The sequence below is a fragment of the Sitophilus oryzae genome, unplaced genomic scaffold (genome assembly GCF_002938485.1).
Source record: "Sitophilus oryzae breed Bouriz unplaced genomic scaffold, Soryzae_2.0 scaffold_1007_pilon_pilon, whole genome shotgun sequence".
NCBI classification, from domain to species: Eukaryota; Metazoa; Arthropoda; class Insecta; order Coleoptera; family Curculionidae; genus Sitophilus; species Sitophilus oryzae.
In genome coordinates, this window is record NW_022145624.1 from 1,404,411 (window position 1) to 1,427,541 (window position 23,131).

Sequence of the window (23,131 nt, forward strand, 5' to 3'; positions counted from 1 at the left end):
GGATTTTTTTTAGTTAAAAAACCATAACTTCTTGATAATATGACAACATACGTAGTATTCTTGCAAATTTACAAGAAAGAAAATCCAGAAATGATCCAGTGGTTCTCAAAATTTAAGCAAAGAATCATTATTTTTCAAAATTTTCAAAGTAAAAAACCTCGGATATTTTGGACTTTTTGAAAAACGGTAAAGAGAAAATATGATCCTTTTATGGAGATCTACCAGTCCTGAAAATATTTGCACTTATTTAAGACTCACCCTGTATATACAAGTATCTTTTTATACATACACTAGCGTGTACCAGCGACTTCGTTCGCGTCGGATTAATCATTTGTAATGGTGATGATAAAGCAAAGCAAGAATTTTCATTAGCATACAAACTGTGACACTTCAACTTTTTGGAACAACCTGTATGATTTTTTAAAAAAATTCAAAATATGTAAAAAAACAAATAAATTATGCTTGTCCAAGCGTTTTCCCGCAAAACTAACCGTTTTTTAAATAACAAATATTGTAATATTTAAGGGGCATTTCCACCCTCTTGGAATTTGAGATTCGAGAAACCCCTTCTTATCGAACCTCTACACCCCACAGTCAATCCGTTTACCAAAAATCAGGTTTAAATGTCAAGCAGTTTAAACAGAATCGTGATTACTCAATGGTCATATTTTATAAAACACCCTGTATAAATTTATAAAAAACAACAAAATAAAATATACGTGTTTAAGAGTTTTTCCGAAAAACTCACCGGTTTTTAAATAAAAAAATATTTTAATATTTGAGGGATAGTTTCACCCCCTTAGAATTCGAGTTTCGAAAAATCCCTTCTTATCGAACCTCTACACCCTATGGTCAATCTGTTTTCCAAAAATCAGCTTTTTACGTCAAGCGCTTTAAGCAGGATCGTGATTAATCAATAACCAGATTTTTCGAAACACCCTGTATACATTTTTAAAAAATCTTAAAATATGTAAAAAAACAAAATAAAATATACGTGTTTAAGCGTTTTTTCGGAAACGTTGCCGTTTTTTAAATAAAAAATATTGTAATATTTGAGGGGTGGTTTCACCCTCTTGGAACTGGAATTTCGAAAAATCCCTTCTTATCGAACCTCTACACCCTAGAATCAACCTGTATGCCAAAATTGAACTTCTTACGTTGAGTGGTTTGAGCAGGATCGTGATTAATCAGTATGTCAGTCACTTAGGATTTTATATATTACTATAGATTATTACACAAACAAATTCTAATTAACAAGTTGATTTCTCTATACTTAATACGATTTATATAAAACTGACATTACAGGAGTGGCCATGTAGTTATTATTATGTCACATAATTTTAATTTTCATCATGATGAAAATTTGTACAGACTCCTCAAGATGTTTTGACTGAGTCCAATACAGACTTCCTACATTGTATTATTGTATTTTGTCGATGGCAAGGTTATAGCTGGCGCGCCCAAATTCATACGAGGAAGTACCGTACTATTATAAAAAGCCCACAGCCGAAAATACGAACCATCAGTCGATTGTTTTTTAAACGAGCAACAAGAACTACCCTAACCAAAACAACAATGTACAAATTCGTAAGTTCTTTTTTGTTTTTTTTGTCGTCTTTAAAATTATATAGTACTTATAAGTACCTCTGTCATAAAACATAATATTTTTTTTTAATATTGATTAATTATTACTATTAAATCATTTGCTTTATTAAGGTTGTATAGTATGAGTCAAAAAAAATATTTCAATTTAAAATTTTAGCTTAGTAAACTTTTATTTTAGTAATTTCTTTTACTAAGTTGTATCCTAAAATGTTTGATAGAAAATATTATATTTAAAGTAATTTGAATAATTATTTGCTTATTATAACAAACTATTAAGTGTCTTAAGGAAAATATTTTTTATAAAATGTTAATTTCAACAATAGTATATTGTTTTATTAGGAGTAAAAATTGTACTTTTTGTCGCCAGGCACAAAATGTCATTTTTACTCCGAATAAAACATGGTATTTTTTTCGAGTCACAAATAATTTTTAAAGATTTGAAATGTTGCAAATAATATAATGGTATATTGTTTTATTAGGAGTAAAAATGACACTTCTTGTGGCGTGGCTGTACGTTTGACATACATTTGACATTGCAGCCGAGACACAAAGGGTCATTTTTACTCCGAATAGAACATGCTACTTTTTTTCAAACGCCACAAATAATTTTTAAACAATTTCAAACGTTCCAAGTAATATAAAAAGATTTAAAAGTCATACCTGTAATTGTATATCGAGAAACTATGGTTACGCTTGTTGAATTTGACACTTGATATCAGTTTAATTATATTTTTTCGTTCTTTTATGCCTAAAGCGTTAAAATGACTTTTTTATATTGTCAATCACGTCGCAAAAATTAATACTTTTGTGACGCTTGAAAAAGAAACTAAGGTTTCACTCGTTGAATTTGACACTTCATGTCAGTTTAATAATATAGTTTCATACTTTTGTGCTTAGGTGTAAAAGTGCTTTAGGCGTTAAAATGACTTTTTTATATTTAAATTTATAATGCTCTATACAGTAGCTACAACTATATATTTTTTATTTCAATTTCAGTTGGTACTCGCAGCCACTTTGGCTTTCGCCGCCGCTGGCCACATCGCTCTTTCCCCCGTGGCTTACTCCGCCCCTGTAGTGGCAGCAGTCCCCTCAGCAGGTATCGTCCACAAGAGCGTCCAAGCCCAAACCATCGTCGACCCTCCAGTAGTCAAAACCGCCATTCAATCCGCACCTGTAGTAGCTTACTCCGCCCCTGTAGTACACGCTGCACCCGTAGTAGCTCACGCTGCACCCGTAGTAGCTCACGCTGCACCCGTAGTACACGCTGCACCAGTTCTAGCTCACGCTGCTCCCGTAGTACACGCTGCACCAGTAGTAGTATCCGGCCCATCAGTACACAAGACTGTCCAAGCTACCAACATTGTGCACAGAGCTCCAGAAGTACACACTGAAGTCCACGCCGCTCCCGTTGTGCTCAAGACTGTACACGCTGCTCCCCTTGTACATGTCCATTAAAGTCTGACGAATGTACCTAATTCTCGCAAGTGCCAAAAAAAACGATTTTTTTTTAAAAATAAATCTATAGTTTAAAAAGTGTGTAGGTGTTTTATTTGTGTTTGTAGTAGTACCAAAGAAATATCTTTTGGTTGTATGGATAGCACTGAATATTGCCAAGCATCTCATTTAATTTGATCAAAAGTAACTAAAGAACATACTGGTTTATTTACTGGTCCCAAAAAACACATAATAATACTTTAAATACAAAAAATTATTTTTTTTAATTCTCCATCTAACACAGCAATAATATAGAGGGTGCTTCATTAAAAAAAAAACGAAGAAAAATTATTTTATATTTTAGAAAGTTTGGCATAAAATTTTGAACACCCTGTATAGTTTAAGATTACGATCTCTATAGCAAAGTAAGTACCGACCAACTATTTCTTGTATTTTTAATATTTTATTTAAAAAAAATGAAAACACTTCCTTTTTTTATTTATTTATTAATATTTTTGAAACATATTTAATAATATCTTAGGATTATGTAAAGTGATTAGAAAGGAAACCAAAAATGTAATAATATACAGGGTGTTCGTTAAAAATGATAAATGTAAACGAGTCATAATCTTTGGACAGTAAATAAAACAATTCATTATGTAATATACTATTATCGACCTTTCTTTCTTCAATTATATTGAAGAAGACGAATTTTATTATGTTAATTTAATACGAATTTTGTTTTCTAGTACCTTTTGATGAATAAAAGCCAATTATTTCTGCTATCTCCGTAATATGTACCATTCCAAGTGATTAAGTCGACAAATCAGAGCCGTAACCATCCCAACTGACCCATTAATCACGAAAACCGCAAAAATTAATCTCGCTTCAGCCGTTTATCGATGCGTAAGACCCAAATAGAGATGGCCAAATCTATCGATCTTTTTAATATCGCACGGGAAAAATTGAACGAAGTAGAAAATTTGCTAACAATGTTCTTAAATTAAAATAACAACAAATTCTATTGAATTGTATAACAATTATAGATGTATACAGGGTGTCCCAGGCTGAGCGTGTATTAGAAGTTTCTAGAGAAGAGAGATTTTTTGCACATTATTGTTTCACAATGAACTCTCCTTGTTTAGATGACTACCAAAGAGAAAACAAAAATTTCATAGTTAGAGTATGTATATTCATACTTCTGTTTCGATCTTGCTGGAAGCAATCCAGAAATGGCTCTGAATGCCTCTTCTTCAATGTCAATCTCTTTCCGAATCGCTCATTTTTTAAACTAGTAACATCAATATTATTTACTGCCATATTGACATTGCCATGCATGGTGTTATTTGAACAAAAGTATTAAGGTAATTGATTTTTAGGATAGGTATATAGTTAAATCAGGTATATAGCAGAATATAGTAAATATCTATTATTGTACTAAAAATATCGATATTTTCGCACATTCCTATCCCGAAAAAAAAACTCTTTTAACGTTGTTCCTATTGAAAATCGCCTCTTTTTACCAACAGAAAATCAGCCGCAAAGACGAAACGTACATTGAAAAAAGAAGTCAATGCGAACCAGACCCAAGGCTAGGGTCAAGCTCGGGAAAAATATGGCCAGCGAGAAAATGGTATAAAACGGGACCACCGCAAACAACCAGAGCACACTTCGATCAGACTTAATCGAAAAGATTCTATAGAACTCCTTACAGAACCTTTTATAATTCTTCTTTTACGTTTTTCAGTAGTTTGAAAAGAGTTCGAGATGTTCAAGCTGGTAAGTATCTCAATTAGAGCAGATTATTAATTTTTCAGGAGTTTTTTTCAAAGTTTTTTAATAGTAGAATTAAAAAAATAAATCAAATTAAATGTTTTTCAATTATATACAGTTCTTTTTAGTTTATAGATTCATTTTCATTTTTTAATTTTAAAAGTTTAAAAAAAAATTTTGAGGACCAATTTTTATACCTTTAAATTTAATTTACCACATATGTTGCCACATTATCAAGATATTATGTTTTTTAACTGTTAATTTTCAAAAAAACTTTAAAAAACAGAAATTTAAAAGAAAAATAATAAAAAAATCCATTTTACTTTTTTCTGGGATAGAAATATACTACCCCTAAAAAATGTGCATTTATTTAAGGCTCACCCTGTATATACAGTTTGTTCTTAAGAAGATTCTTATTTTTTAAAGCTTCTTTTAAATGTTTTGAAAAACAGAGTCTATCATCGTATATTATATCAATATAATATAAACTCGAGTTATATATAAGTTATTAATTTTTAAAAAAATATAGATTACAAAGTTTATTTATTACAGACCACTTTATACAGGGTAAACCAAAATTACAATATTCAATATAAGAGATGATAATGTCCACAGCATATGGTTTAATTATAATAAGGTTAAAAATGACTCGACTGATAAAAAAATTAACTTATTGCTCTCGAGCATCTGTCAAATATGATATTTAAATAAATATATGATCAGAATAATAGGGTTTTTGGCTGAATTTTGAAAAGCTTTATTTAAAAAACTTACTTCTTTTAATTTTACATTAATATACCAATTTTTATCTGTCAAAGTAAAAAATACCAACCATTTCTCGAGGCAGAAGCAAAGAAATAATGATCCTGCCTGTTTGTCACAAAAATATTAATCTCATATACATAAAAACTCTGCTAAAATTGAGTTTCTACATCTTGTAATAGTATATTGTTTATATAGTAGTAGTATTAAGAGTAAAAATGACACTTTTTTGGCGAGGCTATACGTTTGACATACAGCCGAGGCACAAAAAATTTTTACTCGGAATAGAACATACTATTTTTTTTCAAATGCCACAAATAAGTTTTTAAACAATTTCGAACGTTCCAAATGATACAAAAATATTTAATTATTAGTCACACCTTGTATGTAATTATACCGTATGATCGAAAAAAATGGCGTCCAGTTGGCTTGGAAATGACGATCGATGACATTTCCCATATAATTTTACATATAAAATGACAGCGATCTTCATTTCATAGCCATCGCTGACGCCGTTTTTATTTATTATAAAATTGTTGCCGTTGAAAATTTTTTGATAAAATTATAACAGAAGTATTATAAGAAAATTATTTCTAATTTTATACTGTAGCAGAACATATTTTTAAAGAATATATAAACTTGAGTTAACTAATTTAAGTGAAAAATTATATAGAAACGGTGCAATCTTTTAATCAAGTTTGCCATCACGCAAACCCATTTTTGTACAACTAAATTTAATTTTTCTTTAAAAACTATTAATTTATTCAAAATATTTAACTAAAATATACAAAGACTAGATAAATATTTGACTGACAAACCAAAAAAAGCACCATCAGTTATTTTTGTCTTTCCGTGGCATAGATAAAAATGATTTCTTTTTTATCCAAGTAGCTAAAAATTTGTACACTTATGCAAAATTAAAAAATAAACAACTTTTTCAAAATTCTTTCAGTAAAGCCATTTTTCCGCTATTTATTTATTAAATGTCAATTTTGACAGATACCCTAATCAACATGATATTTTTTTTTTGTATTCAATATCATTTATTCTGTGATACTGTAAAATTGTATTGTTTACCTAAAATTTCCAAGAAATACATATTTTACTTGAGTGTTTTAAAAGAACTTAAAAAAATTGTTATTTTATAGTTTTAAACACGTAAATAACAAATTAATCGTAATACCGAATTTTTCACGGATTTTACCCCGCCCAGCAAGGACACAATTTACAATTTTCCGTAACATTCCGTAACAATTTACAATTTTTTTCGGTTATTCTGAATAACGTAATAATTGAAAGGATATAGGGACATTACAAGGTGACATTCATAGAATTAATTTTAATGTTGTTATATAAACAAAAACAAATCAACAGAATTATACGATCTATTCTCATGAATGAATTTATTAATTATATATATTTTTTCATAGCACCTATTAAAGTTGCCTTATATCTATCAAAAATAGTAGATAAAATAGTTTTTAAACACAAGGGTAGATTATATGATACTTTTACAGCGAGGATACGTTAAAAACTTTATTTCTTCTCGCACGATTTTTACTGGCTTCCATTTTTGAAAAATTTTGTATTCCTTTTCATAAGTTATTTGGGATTTAAATGGAGGTAGTTTGGATATGGCGTTTGTTGCCTCAGCCTGAATATCTGTTGGTAATTTACTTATTTCGTTTTCAGCTTTATTTATTTGTCAAATTACATAGAAACCAACGCCAACCCAGCACAATATTTTTTCTACTCGTAATAAATTCCTTTAAACTAATTATTTTTTCGCGAAAATAACCTCATAGGCGTGTTTCTGGGGTTGAACTACACTACCAGTTAAAATACTTGCACTTATTTCTGGAACACCCTGTATAAAAGGTAGAGAAAATTATGGCAACTTAATTTCAGCTAATAATGTCCTTGTCCTTAACCAAAACGATATAAGCTTATATTAACTCAATAAAAAATAAAATAACTATTGTATATCATAATAAGTGTGCTTTATTTTTTTTTATTTTTTAATCTCGAATTCTTTTTTATTCAATTCCAGGTAGTACTTTCCATTGTTGTCGCATGTGTCTATGCTGGAGTCGCTCCCAAAACCCCAGCTGCCAAAACCGAAGTCAAACCCGAAGTTCCCTCAGTGAAAAGCACCCCCCTTCATCAGGAACAACAACACGAGACCAAAAAATCCGAGGATGTCAAATCAGTTAAATCACCCGAAGTAAAATCGTCTCACGAGCAACACCACCACGACAGCAAAGAGAAGAGTGCTCAGAAGGCTCAGCCAATACAAAGTGGTGAACATCACCAAGTTAAATCGGTGAAGGATGAGAAAAAAGATGACAAAGTTCATCAAGTCAAACCTGTCCATGGTCACTGAATGATGTTTGTTTGATTTTATTTTTTTCGTATTGTTTTAAAGTTCCTTTTTCTTTATTTTATTTAGTTATTTATTTCTTTTTGTGATTTTTTGGTTGTACTAAAAATAAAGTTTTATGTTATAGAGTACCTATTATTTTCATTCTTTAGTTTTTGGAACAATTTAGAAGTTAAGCTTCATTTAGAACCCCTACAATTAGTAAAATAAATTAGTGGTTTCAATTATACTTTATACTTTTTTTCCACAGCAACTGTTAAAATTTCCTTATATCTATCAAAAATAGTAGATAAAATGGTACTTTAACCGCAAAGGTAGATTAAATGATACTTTAACAGCGAGGATAGGTTAAAAACTTTATTTCTTCTCGCACGTTTTTTAATTGCTTCCATTTTTGAAAATTTTTGTATTTCTTTTCATAAGTTATTCGGGATTTAAATGGAAGTAGTTTGGATATGGCGTTTGTCGCCTCAGCCTGAATACGGTTCTGAAGGCATACATTGAAATTAAAGGAACAAACTTCTACGCTAATTAAAACTAGTAATTTATTCCACTAATTGCGAGGTTTCGAATGAAGCTTTAACACAAAATATTGGAAAAAATCTTCAACAAAGTCTAATAAATCAATCGGAATTTGAGCGAAATAAAAAAACCTTTTTTACGCTCGAAACACGGGGTATAAAAATCACGTTTACTCCCCCTGAAATCAATCACTCGCTAACCCCTTGTTGGGGGTGTGACAAACGGATAGAGTTGTACGTTTAATGGGGAGAGTGGTGGAGTAAAGCGGGGGGAAAATACGTGCGTTATATATGTGTAGGACATGATTAAACTAGATAGCAAATTGCGTAATGTAGCTGGAAAAATTTACGAGCTTGTCAGAGATAACTCAAGGCCTATCCTTGGTATTATTGTGTCTATCTGATTGCCTGTTGCCTAGTTGATTTGTTATGAATTTCTTGCTATTTACCAGGGTTTTGAAAAAAAAGTTATTTTATTATTTTAGTTTTTGCTAAATTTATTTTGAGACCTATGATATTTAATATTTTTCTGAATTTTCTTTCCTGTTATCTTCCACAAACAAATTTTTCTCTGTTACAAATAAATTTTATTTTCAAATCTCAAACCATCGCAGCCTATTCCTGGTCATTAAACCCTTTCATTTTTATCTTCCATACCATTTTTTTTTCCTTCCGTCTGACTTTTTCTTTATTTCTAGCAAAGTTTACCGACGTTTTTTCAGCCGAACAACTGTCAAGACAGCAATTTCCAATTAGGAAAATTGAACAGGGCCGTGGGTGGACCGAGAGCCTCTAATTTCCTTGCGAATTTAATTCTCTAAGATCGAAAGAACAGAAGAAAAATATAAAAGAATGTCGGAGGAAGGAAGTATAATTAGCCAGCTCACCGGAAGTTAAGAGACATTTAACGATTTTTGCCTTTCTGGAGTTGATTTGGAATGAAATTTATCAGGTTTATGCTGAAGAAGTTTTAAAATTATTATTTGATGTTTGTTTTTGATCTGTATTTCAAAGATAAAATAGTTAATATAGTTAATAATAGTTTCACTATTTTAGTAGTCACAATGATTTAGTACATTAGTATAATGAATATGCGTTTATTAAAATTTCAGTACTAAAATAAAGAACGCGTTCATTGGGACAATGAACGCGTTCATTATATTAATGAAAATCTTACATTAATTTAATAACCAGATTTTCATTATATTGATGAAATTAGATTCATAGTATTAATAAATCGGACATCGATCTATGATTAACAAATCATTATATTAATGAAAAAAATCATTGTCCCAATGAAACAACAGTTAATAATCAATGTTCATTAATATTATGAACACTATTTTTTTCAGTGAACTCTAACGTGATTGGTCGGGCTTAATAGTTCCCTGCTAAGGCTAGACACAAGTCATTTAATCTACCTTTGCGGTTAAAGTACTATTTTATCTACTATTTTTGACAGATATAAGGCAATTTTAACAGCTGCTATGGAAAAAAATAAATTTCACGTACTACAAAGTAATATAATATTCAAAACCACACTTTCATCCATCTCATAAAAACAAGTGTCTCTAAAATAAACGTTTGTAATGAATACTTTACTAATGAGCTCCCATAATATTCATTTTGCTTGTTCTTCCTTCCCTATCTGTTCTCCGCTTGCTGAAAACACTTGGTAATCTTGGACTGTACCCGGGCCGGGAAAATTCCATTTCCCACCATTCGACACGTTCGGGATATCGTTGGAACGTGGAAAATTAAAAGGCGAAGCACGGAAAACCGGGAAAAACTATGGTCGCACGAACGGAAAACTTGTTGTTAGGCGGAGAAATGCCGTTGTTCGAATCCGGTTCAGAAGGGAAATTGTAGCCGGAGCTGTGGCTAATTTACGGGTGGGTTGTATTAAAAATTTTAGAGCACGGTGGAAAAAAGGAAATTGTTCTTTTTCAGGAAGCTATAAAAATTGCAGCTGGGAACGGAAATCGATAGATGGATTTTAATAATGAAAGTCTCAGAGTGTATTTTGAGAGTTAAATGTAAAAACGGAAAATTTTGTTTGTTGGTTTTATTTTATGTTAAAATACGAGTATGATTCTTGTCATGGCCAGAGCCGCAACAAGTCAGTTTTGTTTTTTTATTTCGTTGCAAAACCAGGTGAACCAGACCGGTAATGCTTTGATTTTAGTCGACGTTAAAAATGCATTTAATTGCGCGTCATGGGAAATAATTATTAAAGAACTTAGAAGATGGGGCATAAGTGGCTATTTGGTGAACATAATAAGAAGCTATCTTGATAATAGATTTATAGTTCTCAATAGAGAAGATGAAAGAGAGGTATTCGGTGGCGTCCCACAGGGCTCGGTGCTGGGGCCAACTCTGTGGAACATATTCTACGACAGTGTCATGGAGCTTACTGTACCAGGTGGGACAGAGTTGATCTGTTACGTCGATGATCTTGCTGTGATAATAACAAAAAAAACCAAAAGAAACAAAAAAAATAAACGACCTCGACCTAATGCAGACTGTCGATGATACACTAAAAATCATAGCCAGATGGATGCGTGAGCACAGACTCGAAATAGCTGTGGAAAAAACAGAGGCGATTTTACTGAGCCGCAAGAGAAAAGTTGACCATATAAGGCTTAATTTTAAGGATATAATAATAAATCCAGTAAAGCAAGTCAACTATCTTGGATTCCACATAGACCGTGCACTCACGATGGGCCTGCACATCAAGGAGTTGTGTGTCTGAAATCACAACGAACTGCTAAAGCGTTGTCCGCAATACTGCCAAACGTTCGGGGCCCAACACCAGCAAAGAGAAGAGTGTTAGCATATGCGTGCCAGAATATTATTATGTATGGAGCACCTGTGTGGAACGAAGCAACCAATATGCACGTAAATAAAAAAAGACTTGAAGGTGCACAGAGAGTCATGGCTTTGAGCTCGGCGTATCGAACAACTTCAACTGAGGCAGCCTTGGTGATATCGGGTCTGGTGCCCTTGCATCTTCTCTCAAGAGAAAGAGAACGACTCTCAAGTGTGAAGTACAAACCAGGGCAAGCAGAGAGATGAAGAGAAACTGCACAGTGCAGCAGTGGCAGGCAGAATGGGAAGTATCACAAAAAGGAAGATGGACATATAAGCTCATCCCAAATATAAATATGTGGATTAAAAGAAAGCATGGAGAGGTAAACTTCAATCTTACTCAAATATTGAGTGGCCACGGAAATTTTGGGAGTTACCTGTGTAAAATTGGAAAGAGGGAAGTCAGCGGAATGCCGATACTGTGCTGAACCCAATGATACTCCAGAACACACAATGTTTGCTTGTCCAAGATGGGAACAGAAAAGATGTGAGGCACGCATGACGATTGGTGGCAACATATCCGCAGATACCTTCTTAAAATCGGTAACAGAAAGAAGAGAAAACTTTGAAGCCATCTCAAAACTGGCCCAAATATACTAGAGGCAAAATACAGCGAAGAGCAGGGGTAATGACAAAAAGGAACAGCCCAGCGTCTACTTGAGGAGATGCATCCAGCGGGTCCAGGTAGACGGCAGCAGGTGAGGGGGTGACGTTTAGTGGGTAGTTTCCTCCAGGCAGCTTAAGGAGAGATTGAGTCCCACACTCCGTACGTAAAGGTATTTTACACCTCAAAAAAAAAAAAAAAAAGACCGGTAAACTACGGTAAAGACCGATTCCTGAAAAAATCGGTTTGATACGGAACTTTGTTATCGGAATATTGGTAAAATACTGGAAATGTCAAATGGCGTTTTCTAAATGTCAACAAATTTTAGAAATTAAATGAGAATTTCACTCGAACTTCCAAAATATTTCCTTGATTTTTCCCAAGGATTTTTCTCACTTAAATGACAGTTTCTCAAATAAATGACAGTGATTGACAAACAAAATCAGAAAAACCAGCCTTCTCGCGCTGGTTAGTTTGGTGACAGTTATAACGGAATTTTTCAGGAACCTTGTTCCGTAGTAAGAAAACTTTCAGGAAAACCGATAGAAACGGAACATAAAACCATAACCAAGGTAAGCAACGGAATACACTCAACAGACAGAAAAATGTCAAAAATATGAAAAAAATATATACAGGGTGTTCCAGAAATAATTGCAGATATTTTAAGAGGTGGTAGATCTGGTCAAAAGAAACATATTTTCTCTTTACCATTTTTAAAAGAAATTAAAAAATTTCCCGGAAAATGTCAAGAAAAATATAACATTTTCATCAATTTTTTTTCGTAAAAAAACTCATAGGCGTGTTGCTAGGGCCGAAATATACTACCAATTAAAATATTTGCATTTATTTCTGGGACACCCTGTATAAATAGACATTTTAAAAATTTCCAGCTTGTGTATGAGTAAAAATGGCAATTTATTGTAGTATACGTTTTTTTATAAGTCAAAACACATGCGTAATATAAATAAAGTAATGAACCTATACTAAAACTACAGATATTTTATTTATTTTAATATTACTACAACTTGCAAAAATAATGTAGTAGTAATTATAAAAGTTTACGATTCGAAATATAGAGTATTTTCTGCTATAATATATATCAAAAAAAAATCACGGAAACCACCACATAATTTGGTATGAGCTACACATCTGCAATGCAGCTGGGAGTAAATCACTAAGAAATCTCTCCAAGCTTAAAATAAGCTGTATTTTATGAAACGATACTCCAAACAAACAACGCTATGTACTTTCAGAATAAGAATATCTTATTAGGGTCTTGTAAAGCTTGTATTCTATACGTGGTTTGTCAAAATTTAATAAAACAAAGTAAAAGGAAGACAATAAGTACGTGCCTTATATTATACAGAAAATAATATGAAATAAAATTATACATTCGATAAAGAATAGTTTTTAGGGAACATTGAATTTATTGTGATCATTTTTTTTTTCTAGTGTTTTCTGTAAATTATAAATAGTGGGTAACTCAAAACTTTACGGTCATTATTATTTGTTTCTGTAACCTTTAGAGGTAAATCACTTGAATGACATAATGTATTAATTATAGTAATTAAAAATTACCTGTCTAATGATACTGCTACTAAGCTGTAAACTGAAGCAGCTACTGAAACACCCTGTATGTATGGGACGGTTTTGCACATCCACCATCCAAGAACCCATGCTGAAACAAACAAGAAACAAGCGTTAAAGTTTTGTTTAACAAGTTATACCAAACTTTTATTCATTCATTGCGTCTAAGGATTGCTAAAAATGTTGTTATCGTTTGCGATAAATATCCGATCCTTTTGACCGAAACGTTCTTTAAAAGTTAATAAAGATCTTGCTCCGCGTTCCTGAGTGAACAAGTGTGAGATGGCCTTTCTTGAGAAGCGGATACATGTTTACGTATTAGGCAAACGGACTCAAATATAAATAAGGAAGGAAGAGTTAATATTTTTAATTTTTTAAAGAAGTCCTGGCAATGAGTTCTGCTGTTTAGTCCCAGTAAATATCGAACAGCTCTCTTCTGGAGCTTGAAAATGCGGTCAAATTGAGTCGCACAACACGTACCCCAGAATGGAAGGGCGTATCTGAGGTGAGTGACTCAAAAAGTGCATAATACACAGTTCTAGCCACTGACAAGTTAAGCTCTTTAGAAACAGATCTTAATGCAAAACAGGCAGAGCTTAATTTTTTCGATAAAGCGTCGATATGCATGTCCCATTTCAGAGAATTGTCTACAACAAGTCCTAAGAATTTTACAGATTTTACGACGTCAATGGTGGTGTTGTTAAGTACAAAAGGCTGCAGCGAGTTTTTATACGATTAGTTTTAGAAATGTTGAGACTCAGGAGGTTCGAATCGCACCAAGATTTAATGGTGATTAAGTCATTTGATATAATCCTATGAAGTGCCGTGACGTCCTTGTTGCTCCAAGTGAAGCTAGTGTCGTCCACAAAAAGACATATTTTACCACTGATGTTTATGTTAGCAATGTCCTTAATAAAAAGAAGAAACAAAATAGGGACTATATAGTACTGAGCCTTGAGGTACTCCACATTCTATCGGCTTGCTAGAAGACAACGTTCTGTTGTTCAGAAACGCCTTAAACCATTCGAGAGATGTTCCCCTGAACCCATAGTGCTGCAGTTTATTAATTAGGATAGAGATCTGCACGGGCCGGGTAGCCCGAACGGGCCTCAGGCCAGGCCCGGCCCGAACACGGGCCACGGGCCGGGCCGGTTTCGCACTGTCAATAGAGGTCGGGCCTCGGGCCGGGCCGGTTCCGCACTTTAAATAAACACAACTTTGCTTCTGTACATGTTTTTGAGACACCCTGTATTATAATAGGTGTTTTTAGGCTATGTTTTTGTGAAATTGATAGATTGTCTGGAATCGACAAAGAACTACTTGGAATAATTGTAATTGAAAGGATTTTTGTAATTTTATTTTGATCATTTTATTTTAATGGTTTGGGCCGGGCCGGACTAGTTTAAGTTTTAGCTTTTCACAAACCGGGCCGGGCTTACAAAACCTACTTCTCTTCTCGGGCCGGGCAGGGTCGGGCTACAAAAAACCGGCCCGTGCAGGTCTCTAAATTAGGATCTTATGATTTACACAGTCGAACGCCATAGAAAAATCACAGAAAATTGTTGCTGTAAAAGGTTGGTAGGTTAATTTTCTAATTTTAATGCTCTTCCTCAAACTTGTACAAAGAACCAGACCTAGAATAGGGTCACGATGAAAATAAATCTCGCAGTTATTGGCAGGGCTGGTGGATGTCAGGGTCAGAGCGAGGAAGGAAGACATACGTTCCCTTGATATTGGACGCGGGCGGCCTTGTTGGACGATTTAATTGCCCGGCGAATTTGCATGGACCGTCCGTCTCTTCCCTTCCATTAAATTGTCTGGCGGCGTGTCGGACACAAGCCAGGGGCGGACTTGAAACAACCCTTAAGCCCTACAATGGCTTGTGGTAATAAAAGTTTTTGTAGGTCTCTTTATAGACGAGAAGAAAAGTCCCTAATAGATATTATAGTCCAAGAAAATAGGCCTTTAAATACAAAGTTTTAGTGAAAACTAAAATAACTTAATGTTAAAATGGAAAATAAAGTCCAAGCAACTGTCAAAAAAAACTTTATTAGTGACCGGTTTCGACAATTCCAGCCATTATCAGACCTTTGTCAAAACCAGCTGTTCCACTTTATACAGGGTGTCCCAGAAATAAGAGCAACTATTTTAAGGAATGGTAGATCTCGATAAAAGAAACATATTTTCTCTATATCGTTTTTCCAATAAGTCCAAAATAACGGAGTTATTTTACTTTCAAAATTTCCAAAAAAAAAATGATTTTTTGCTAAAATTTTGAGAACTTTTCTGAATTTTGGATCTTTTCTGAATATTCTTTCTTGTACATTTAATCTAATACCTATGTTGCAATATTATCAAGAAATTATGTTTTTTAACTAAAATCTAAAAAAAATTTTGAAAAAAAATCTAGCTGTGAGCATCAATTAAAACGAAAATAGTATTTGCTATGAGAGACGCAGAATTCTATAACAATTTATAATATTTAAAAACAATTTTAACCAACATCAACACATTTAAACTATATCTAATAACATTAAAAATAAATAGCAAACCAAGACATGAGATTTTGCTACAGGTGTTTGACTTATCGACAGTCTTATGTTATGGACAGACCGGGCAGTTTCTCGCGGAATTCATTAACTCAGTGGGGGTGAAAGATACCCTCTCATAACTGCTAAGTATTTCTAATTGTCTAGATTATACGCAAGAATAAGGAACCTTTATTCTCCCGCAAATATATCCATAGGATTAGATCCATGGGCACTAAGTCAGGTGGCCTCGACGGCCAACGGCTGGGATCTTGGTTAGCTATTCAATTATTCTTGAAATTGGCTGCAAAAATTTGCTGATAACTTCAGCGTTCTGAGGCGGCGCCTGTTCTTGCTGGAAAAATATCTTCTAAAAAAAAGTATATGAGTTCCATTAAGGGCATATCATCAATAAGGGGTCCAAAGCCTACTAGTTAAAAGTGGCGAACTTTTAAAAATTCTGTATTTCGAAAGGGAATATAACAAAATATCAAGTGTGCTATATTTTTGGAAAGGTAATTTTAAATTATTTTCGGTTAATTAAAAATATAGAGGGTGTCTCAAGTAAAAAATCAATTTTTCTGTTGTTAACTCTTAAATTATTAATTTTCAAAAAATTATACTTATACCATTAAATTCTACGTAAAAAGGTGCTTTGGAAATGTTTTCATAGAAATGCAAAATTTTCCATAGCAAAAAAGTTACAGCGATTTGTTGAAAATGCACATTTTTGAATACCCCGTAACTCCTAAACGGTAACAGATATTGATGTGCGGTTTTCACCATCATGTTTTTGGTGAAAATTGAGCTCCAGACATTCAGGCTGAGAGCGTGTTATATTTGAAAATCCAATTTAAATAATGTTTTCTATTACAAATAAAAAAAATCTGTCTTAAATAAAAAAAATCTGATTTAAATTATAAAAAAATCTGACTGAAATAAAAACAAAATTATTAATAAAAAAATCTGATTTAAATAGTAAAAAAACTGATTTAATTAAAAAATCTGATTTAAATTTTAACAAAACGATTTTAAAAAAATCTGATATTTTTTATGTTTTAAACAAATCATGATTTTTGCCAGCCCTGGTGTAAAATTATACCAAGTAGCTAGATGCAATCCGTTTTTTTTTCAGGCGCTTCATACACGTATCGATTTCCTCTTAGGCTTCACTTTTAATTTTAGATCCTGCACGAGTTGCAGGTGTTTTCACTTAAGCCGCGAAACAGGTCGTGCAAAATGTAACGTCGATACGCAACAACTTCAAGTCCCCAACTCCCACACCTCCTCACTATTTTCCCTCCTCCTTACTAAAGGAAAGGAAAGAGAGGAAAGCATATCACTCATAACTATTGATGAATTTTTGTTGCATGTCAAGTTCTCAGAAAATAAACTCCGCTTGCGAAAATATTACTTGAACGTTGGATATTCTCGTTTGGAAGTATTTATTTATTCAAAATATCTTATCGTATTTTATTAAAGACATATTATTAATTTTTAATACCTACTCAAGCACATTTTACGAGGTTGTGGATAACTTGGTAACAGTGGTAATTTGTGGCAGTGATTCTAGAAATATGTATACTCTGTTTTTTTTTCTCAGGTAAGATTTCGACAGACGATGACAGAAGAAAAGCAGATTATGTCCCATACTAATCTATTTATTTTACTAAAAAAAGTTTTATTTGTTGTTCTACCTATTTGTTCCATATTACAAATTTGTATTTGTACATAAGTTATATTGATAAATATAATAATAAATGCGGGAAGTTTCTTGAAGCTTGAAAGCAGGGGGGTGACAGTGAAATAGGAAAATTGGAAACAGTCATTAGTGTCAATTCTGTCATCTCCTGACGACAAGTATGGCCGCCTAAACAAGGACAGCAATGTTTCTGTCTAACTATTGTCTAACTTCACAGTTTAGAATTGACAGATTTCAGAGACAACTTCAGATTTGTTCTAGAACAAATTTCGACGCCATTTTAATTCTCTCCGGTTAGTTTTGTTTTGTAAATTCAATTTGATATTTCGGCAGAAATTTATAAATATAAAGATAGTAAAGCATATAAAATATATTATTACATGAACAATCCTGGAGAAAAAGACGTTTCTGCAGTACTAGGTATGTCCCATGTATATTAAAAATAGGTAGTAAATAAACACTATTTCTGTATTTTTTAGATGCAAGAAAATTTTGTTATGTTTATAATCGGCGATTTTTTTGAAAATGGAAACAATTTACAGCAAGGTAAGATCATTTTTAACTATAGCCAACATTAGTTATCTCGAGTATGTGCGATTTATTGTCAATAATGCAGTAAATCTGACTGATACAATCTGATTGTTATCCGACTAAAAGTCTCTTTTTGCTTCTTTTTGATTTACAAACCAGATCTCTTTGGGAATAATGGACGCTTTTTTTAAACAGTATATTTATATTTTATACCTTGATATTTTTACATTGTTAATTTTAGTATAAAAAAATGTGTTTTTCTGTTTTCAGATTTTTGTATAAGGCTCCCGTTTTCATGTCTGCCCCCGTTTTCTATCCTTGATGGCTGTGAATACGCGTATTTATTTACAAATTACTGTAAGTCATGCTTATACCTTACTAATTTACATTAAAATTGCATATAATTAAGTAATTGCTGTAGAAATCATTCAATTCTTTATTTTTTATATTTATTTAGTCCCGTTGTCTCATATTTCAAATAAATATGTTTGAATAAAATTTTGTTTTGTTTTATTTATGATAAGAAAGAGTACAAAATACATTTAAACTGAAAGAGAGCCCGCCATTGAATAACCGGAAACGGAAATAAAAATGAAGCCATCATGTCAACCTGTCAATTGGAAAACTAGTTCTCCAGACGACAACGAAGGCTTTCGGTGGCGTATCGTGTTTCCACGATTTAACACAGAGTTGACACTTCTTTCTAGTTAATTATTTTATGCTTGAAAGTAAGAAATAGTTTTTTTATATTTTTTTGGTATGTGGTGTTTTATTTTTGTTTGTTTTGTATTAACACATACCACTTATTTTAAATAAAATAACTCGATTATATTTTTTCAGTTTTACACAGTTTTTTTCAAGATATTTTGAAGTAATCACTTATCAGTCAAATTTTAAATATATTAATTTCCTGCTATGCGTTCCAGTTGTACCAACTTATTTCTTTGTAAAATAAAATAAACCACTTTGAAATTAAAATGACAGACACATCTATCACTGTCAGGAATCTTGTCGTTGGAAGACTATAGTAGTTCTATGTCCACGGAATATTGAGACACCCTGTATTTAAAATGAACCCGAACCAAAAAAATTCGATTAATATAATTTTTCAGCACTTCTGGATTTACGACCTCTACGAGATTTACGATCAAATTGCATTAACAGGAAAAACTTTAAAAACTCCATTTCCATGCAGAATACCGCTCACCTTTCTCCCGAAAAACTCGCATAATACTTAGAATACGTAAAAGAAAACTTCTTCAATGGAAACAAATGATGAAGTTCTCCTCTTAGGAAATAATTAATGGCCTTTTGCTAAAACTGGGTTAAGGTTCCGTAAGTTTTCTTCCTCCTCCCTCTTCAAAACACAAGTGTGTTTAAAAAAAGCTATCGTCTAGCGGTTGGGTTTTTTCCGGACTATTTGTTCCCGGATTTTTCCGGTCAGGCGCATCCCTGTTCGATATTGAATGCACATTTGTGTCGGGGTTGCGGCCAATTCCGGCTCAATCGTCGAGAGCCGCTGGAAATTGAAATTGATCGCCTCATTATAAATAAAGTTGCAGAATGAAAACTTAGACGGATTTCTCTATATGGAATATTTGAAAAATATCGTATTTCTAACTTTCCTTTAAAGTACCTAAGTTACAAGAACAATAAAAGCCATCTGTATAAAGCTATAATATATTTTATGAATTAAAACAAATTAAAAATAATCATACAGAAAGTTTGAAGCTTTTTGGTTTTACCTTATTAAGTAATTGTTATCAGTTAGTAATTGTTAATTTTGAAGTTAAATTGATATAATGTCATTTCAACAGAAAGCCAACGGTTTTTTTAGACGTATCTGTTTAAAAAAAAACTAAAGTGTTCTCGAATAGTTGCATTCAAATACACACACCGGAAAAATCTAGGGATATCATATTATTAAAGTTAAAAATAAATGTTTTTAATAAACAACCACATATTTGTAGGCCGATTCTTTCTACTTCGATTGAAACGAAGTAGTCACACTAGTTATTTCTAAATTTGGGATATTTGCAGATGTGTTTGTGCATTTTTTGTCAAATGTATAAAAAGCACCTAGTTCGACGTAGCACCTAGTTCGTAGTGTTCGAATTTAACCTGTACTGGCTATGTTTTTATGATAACTGGCCAGAATTCATTCAAATAACTCTGTTTAGTATTAAACGACATTATGGAGCGTAGACATCTTAACAGAGACGAAATGCTAAGGGCCATGGGTATGCTCGAAGCTGGAATGCGCCAAATCGACGTAGCTAGAGCATTAAATACAACGCAAAGTGTAATATCGCGATTAAGTGCACGCTACCGTGAAAGTGGTGATGTTGCTGAAAGGCACACAGGGCGACATCGCATTACTACCCCTCAGCAAGATCATTTTTTACAATTAAATGCTCGACGCCGACCGACTCTTACAGCACCAGAGCTTAGTTTAATTCTCCAGGAAACACATAATGTAACCGTTAGTTCTGACACTGTTCGCAATAGATTAAGAGAAGTCAACTTAAGAAGCAGACGCCCCTGGAGAGCTCAACCTTTAACGAGAGGAAATCGAGAGGTACGATATTTGTGGGCTCAAGATCATGTTCAGTGGTCGAATAAACAATGGGCCAATGTTCTCTTCACGGATGAGTCACGCTTTGGAATTCATCCGGGTTCGAGAAAACTTAGAGTATGGAGAGAACCGGGAAATTTTATTCCGTTGGATCATGTTCAGGAAGTGCACCCTTATCAAGGTGGAACAGTTATGGTCTGGGGAGGAGTCCAGTTAGGCCGAAAAACCGATCTCGTTTTTCTTAAAAGCTTTCTAACAGGAATCACATATCGTGATTTAATTCTTGAGCCTGTCGTGTTACCATATGCCAATGATTTTGGGAGAAACTTCATTCTCGTGCATGACAATGCCTCCTCATACAGCCAGAGTGGTAAGTGAGTTTATCAATGCTCATCAATTAAACATCTTACCCTGGCCGGCACAATCTCCTGACCTCAACCCCATCGAGCACGCATGGGACGCAGTCCAAAGAAGAATTTTGAGAATGGGTATGCCTCGTGAAACTCGTAGGGATCTGGTTCGGGCCGTGAATGCAGCGTGGCAGGCTGTACCTCAAGAAGAGTTCGACAACCTGATCAGGAGCATGGACGATGTAGGGCTGTAATGAACAGTAGAGGAGGCCATACCCTTTATTAAGTAAAAATGGTTTTAACTTTTTTTTAATTCACAGTTTAGAATTAAAAAAATGTGTGTATTTTTTTGAGATCAATAAAAATCAAGGTAAATTTGAAAAATTCGGTAAATTTCGCATTTTTATTTCCAATACGTCCTGTAAACTGTTTGTTTATTTTAATTTTATTATATCAGAAATGCAAATTACAAAATTACTGACGATGGCTGGATAAAATTGTAATATCCCTAGACTTTTCCGGTGTGTGTATTTTAAATCGTTTTTTTCTTTATTCTTTGTATTTTTTTGCTTCCCACGACGCGCGACGGAAAGAGATAAACTTTCCGAAACGTTAAGCATTTTATTGTTCGCAAAAAATATGATCCTTTAAAATTAATACAATTCAATAAAATATTATTATTTCTTAAGTCGTTTCATATTCAATCTTTGCAAATTGATTCAGCAGAAGCAGTAAGCAGTTAAGGGTCAATAAACGACTCTCAAATAAACCCTTTAAAGGGTTCTACCCTTAAAGGGACAACAAGGAGAAGGGTAAGACAATTTTCCGGTAAATAAAAGTGTTTTCCTGTGGTTTTCCCAGACGGACAATCGTGTTTAGCGCCCTCTGGCGGGTTACCGACCCTTTACAATTAATCCTTTGGCAAATTTATGCCGAATGGTGTCGTTAACGCACCCTTTTTGTTTTAATGTGATGTCGTTCTGATCCCTAGGAAGTTTAAGGAGCCATCCATGATGATTTGATGGAAAGGAAGAATGGAATAGCTTAAAATTAATGCACCAGTTTCAGGTTGTTAAAGATTTCAGTGATATTATATGTCAAATTTTGCATTAGTCCTTTTTTTCGTCTCTTAAATTGCATTTTTATGATAATTCTGTCATAAAATTCATAAAAACAACCGGACAAGTGCGAAACGGACTCGCCAACCAAACTAATATCATCATTTGAACAATTCAAATTTTTGAAATAGATAGCCACATGCCTTCTCTTTATGTCACAGTGACTGGTTATAGTTTATTGACAGGCAATTTGTTTCGTCCAAAAATTTATTTGTTTTTTCTCAAAAACGGTTAATTTATAAAATTTTACAGTTAATTTAAGTATGTAATAAAAATTGATTTTGAAGAATTGTTTGAAGAAGAAGAAGAAGAAGAAGAAGAAGAAGAAGAAGAAGAAGAAGAAGAAGAAGAAGAAGAAGAAGAAGAAGAAGAAGAAGAAGAAGAAGAAGAAGAAGAAGAAGAAGAAGAAGAAGAAGAAGAAGAAGAAGAAGAAGAAGAAGAAGAAGAAGAAGAAGAAGAAGAAGAAGAAGAAGAAGAAGAAGAAGAAGAAGAAGAAGAAGAAGAAGAAGAAGAAGAAGAAGAAGAAGAAGAAGAAGAAGAAGAAGAAGAAGAAGAAGAAGAAGAAGAAGAAGAAGAAGAAGAAGAAGAAGAAGAAGAAGAAGAAGAAGAAGAAGAAGAAGAAGAAGAAGAAGAAGAAGAAGAAGAAGAAGAAGAAGAAGAAGAAGAAGAAGAAGAAGAAGAAGAAGAAGAAGAAGAAGAAGAAGAAGAGGAGGAGGAGGAGGGGGAGGAACGGTCTGACTGACTTGTATTAATCAAAATAAATAAAGACAATGGAAGACCGAAATTCTTTTAG

At 33.1% G+C, this 23,131-nt stretch overlaps 3 protein-coding genes across 3 annotated transcripts in view; 2 read left to right on the forward strand and 1 right to left on the reverse strand.

Annotated features, from left to right (window-relative positions):
• The window catches only part of LOC115891752 (neuropeptide SIFamide receptor-like), a 97,544-nt gene that overhangs the window by 10,483 nt on the left and 63,930 nt on the right, over nucleotides 1-23,131 (reverse strand). Inside the window, exon 3 of the mRNA XM_030912307.1 lies at nucleotides 13,526-13,625. Coding sequence (XP_030768167.1) covers nucleotides 13,526-13,625 — 100 coding nt within the window. The remainder of the gene's footprint in view (nucleotides 1-13,525; nucleotides 13,626-23,131) is intronic.
• Nucleotides 1,444-3,105, forward strand: LOC115891765 (cuticle protein 16.5-like). Its single transcript, XM_030912330.1, has 2 exons — nucleotides 1,444-1,587; nucleotides 2,602-3,105. The coding sequence occupies exons 1-2, from the start codon at nucleotides 1,576-1,578 to the stop codon at nucleotides 3,058-3,060; spliced, it is 471 nt and encodes a 156-aa protein (XP_030768190.1). The 5' UTR covers nucleotides 1,444-1,575; the 3' UTR covers nucleotides 3,061-3,105.
• On the forward strand, nucleotides 4,672-8,077 carry LOC115891780. Its single transcript, XM_030912342.1, has 2 exons — nucleotides 4,672-4,818; nucleotides 7,625-8,077. The coding sequence occupies exons 1-2, from the start codon at nucleotides 4,807-4,809 to the stop codon at nucleotides 7,955-7,957; spliced, it is 345 nt and encodes a 114-aa protein (XP_030768202.1). The 5' UTR covers nucleotides 4,672-4,806; the 3' UTR covers nucleotides 7,958-8,077.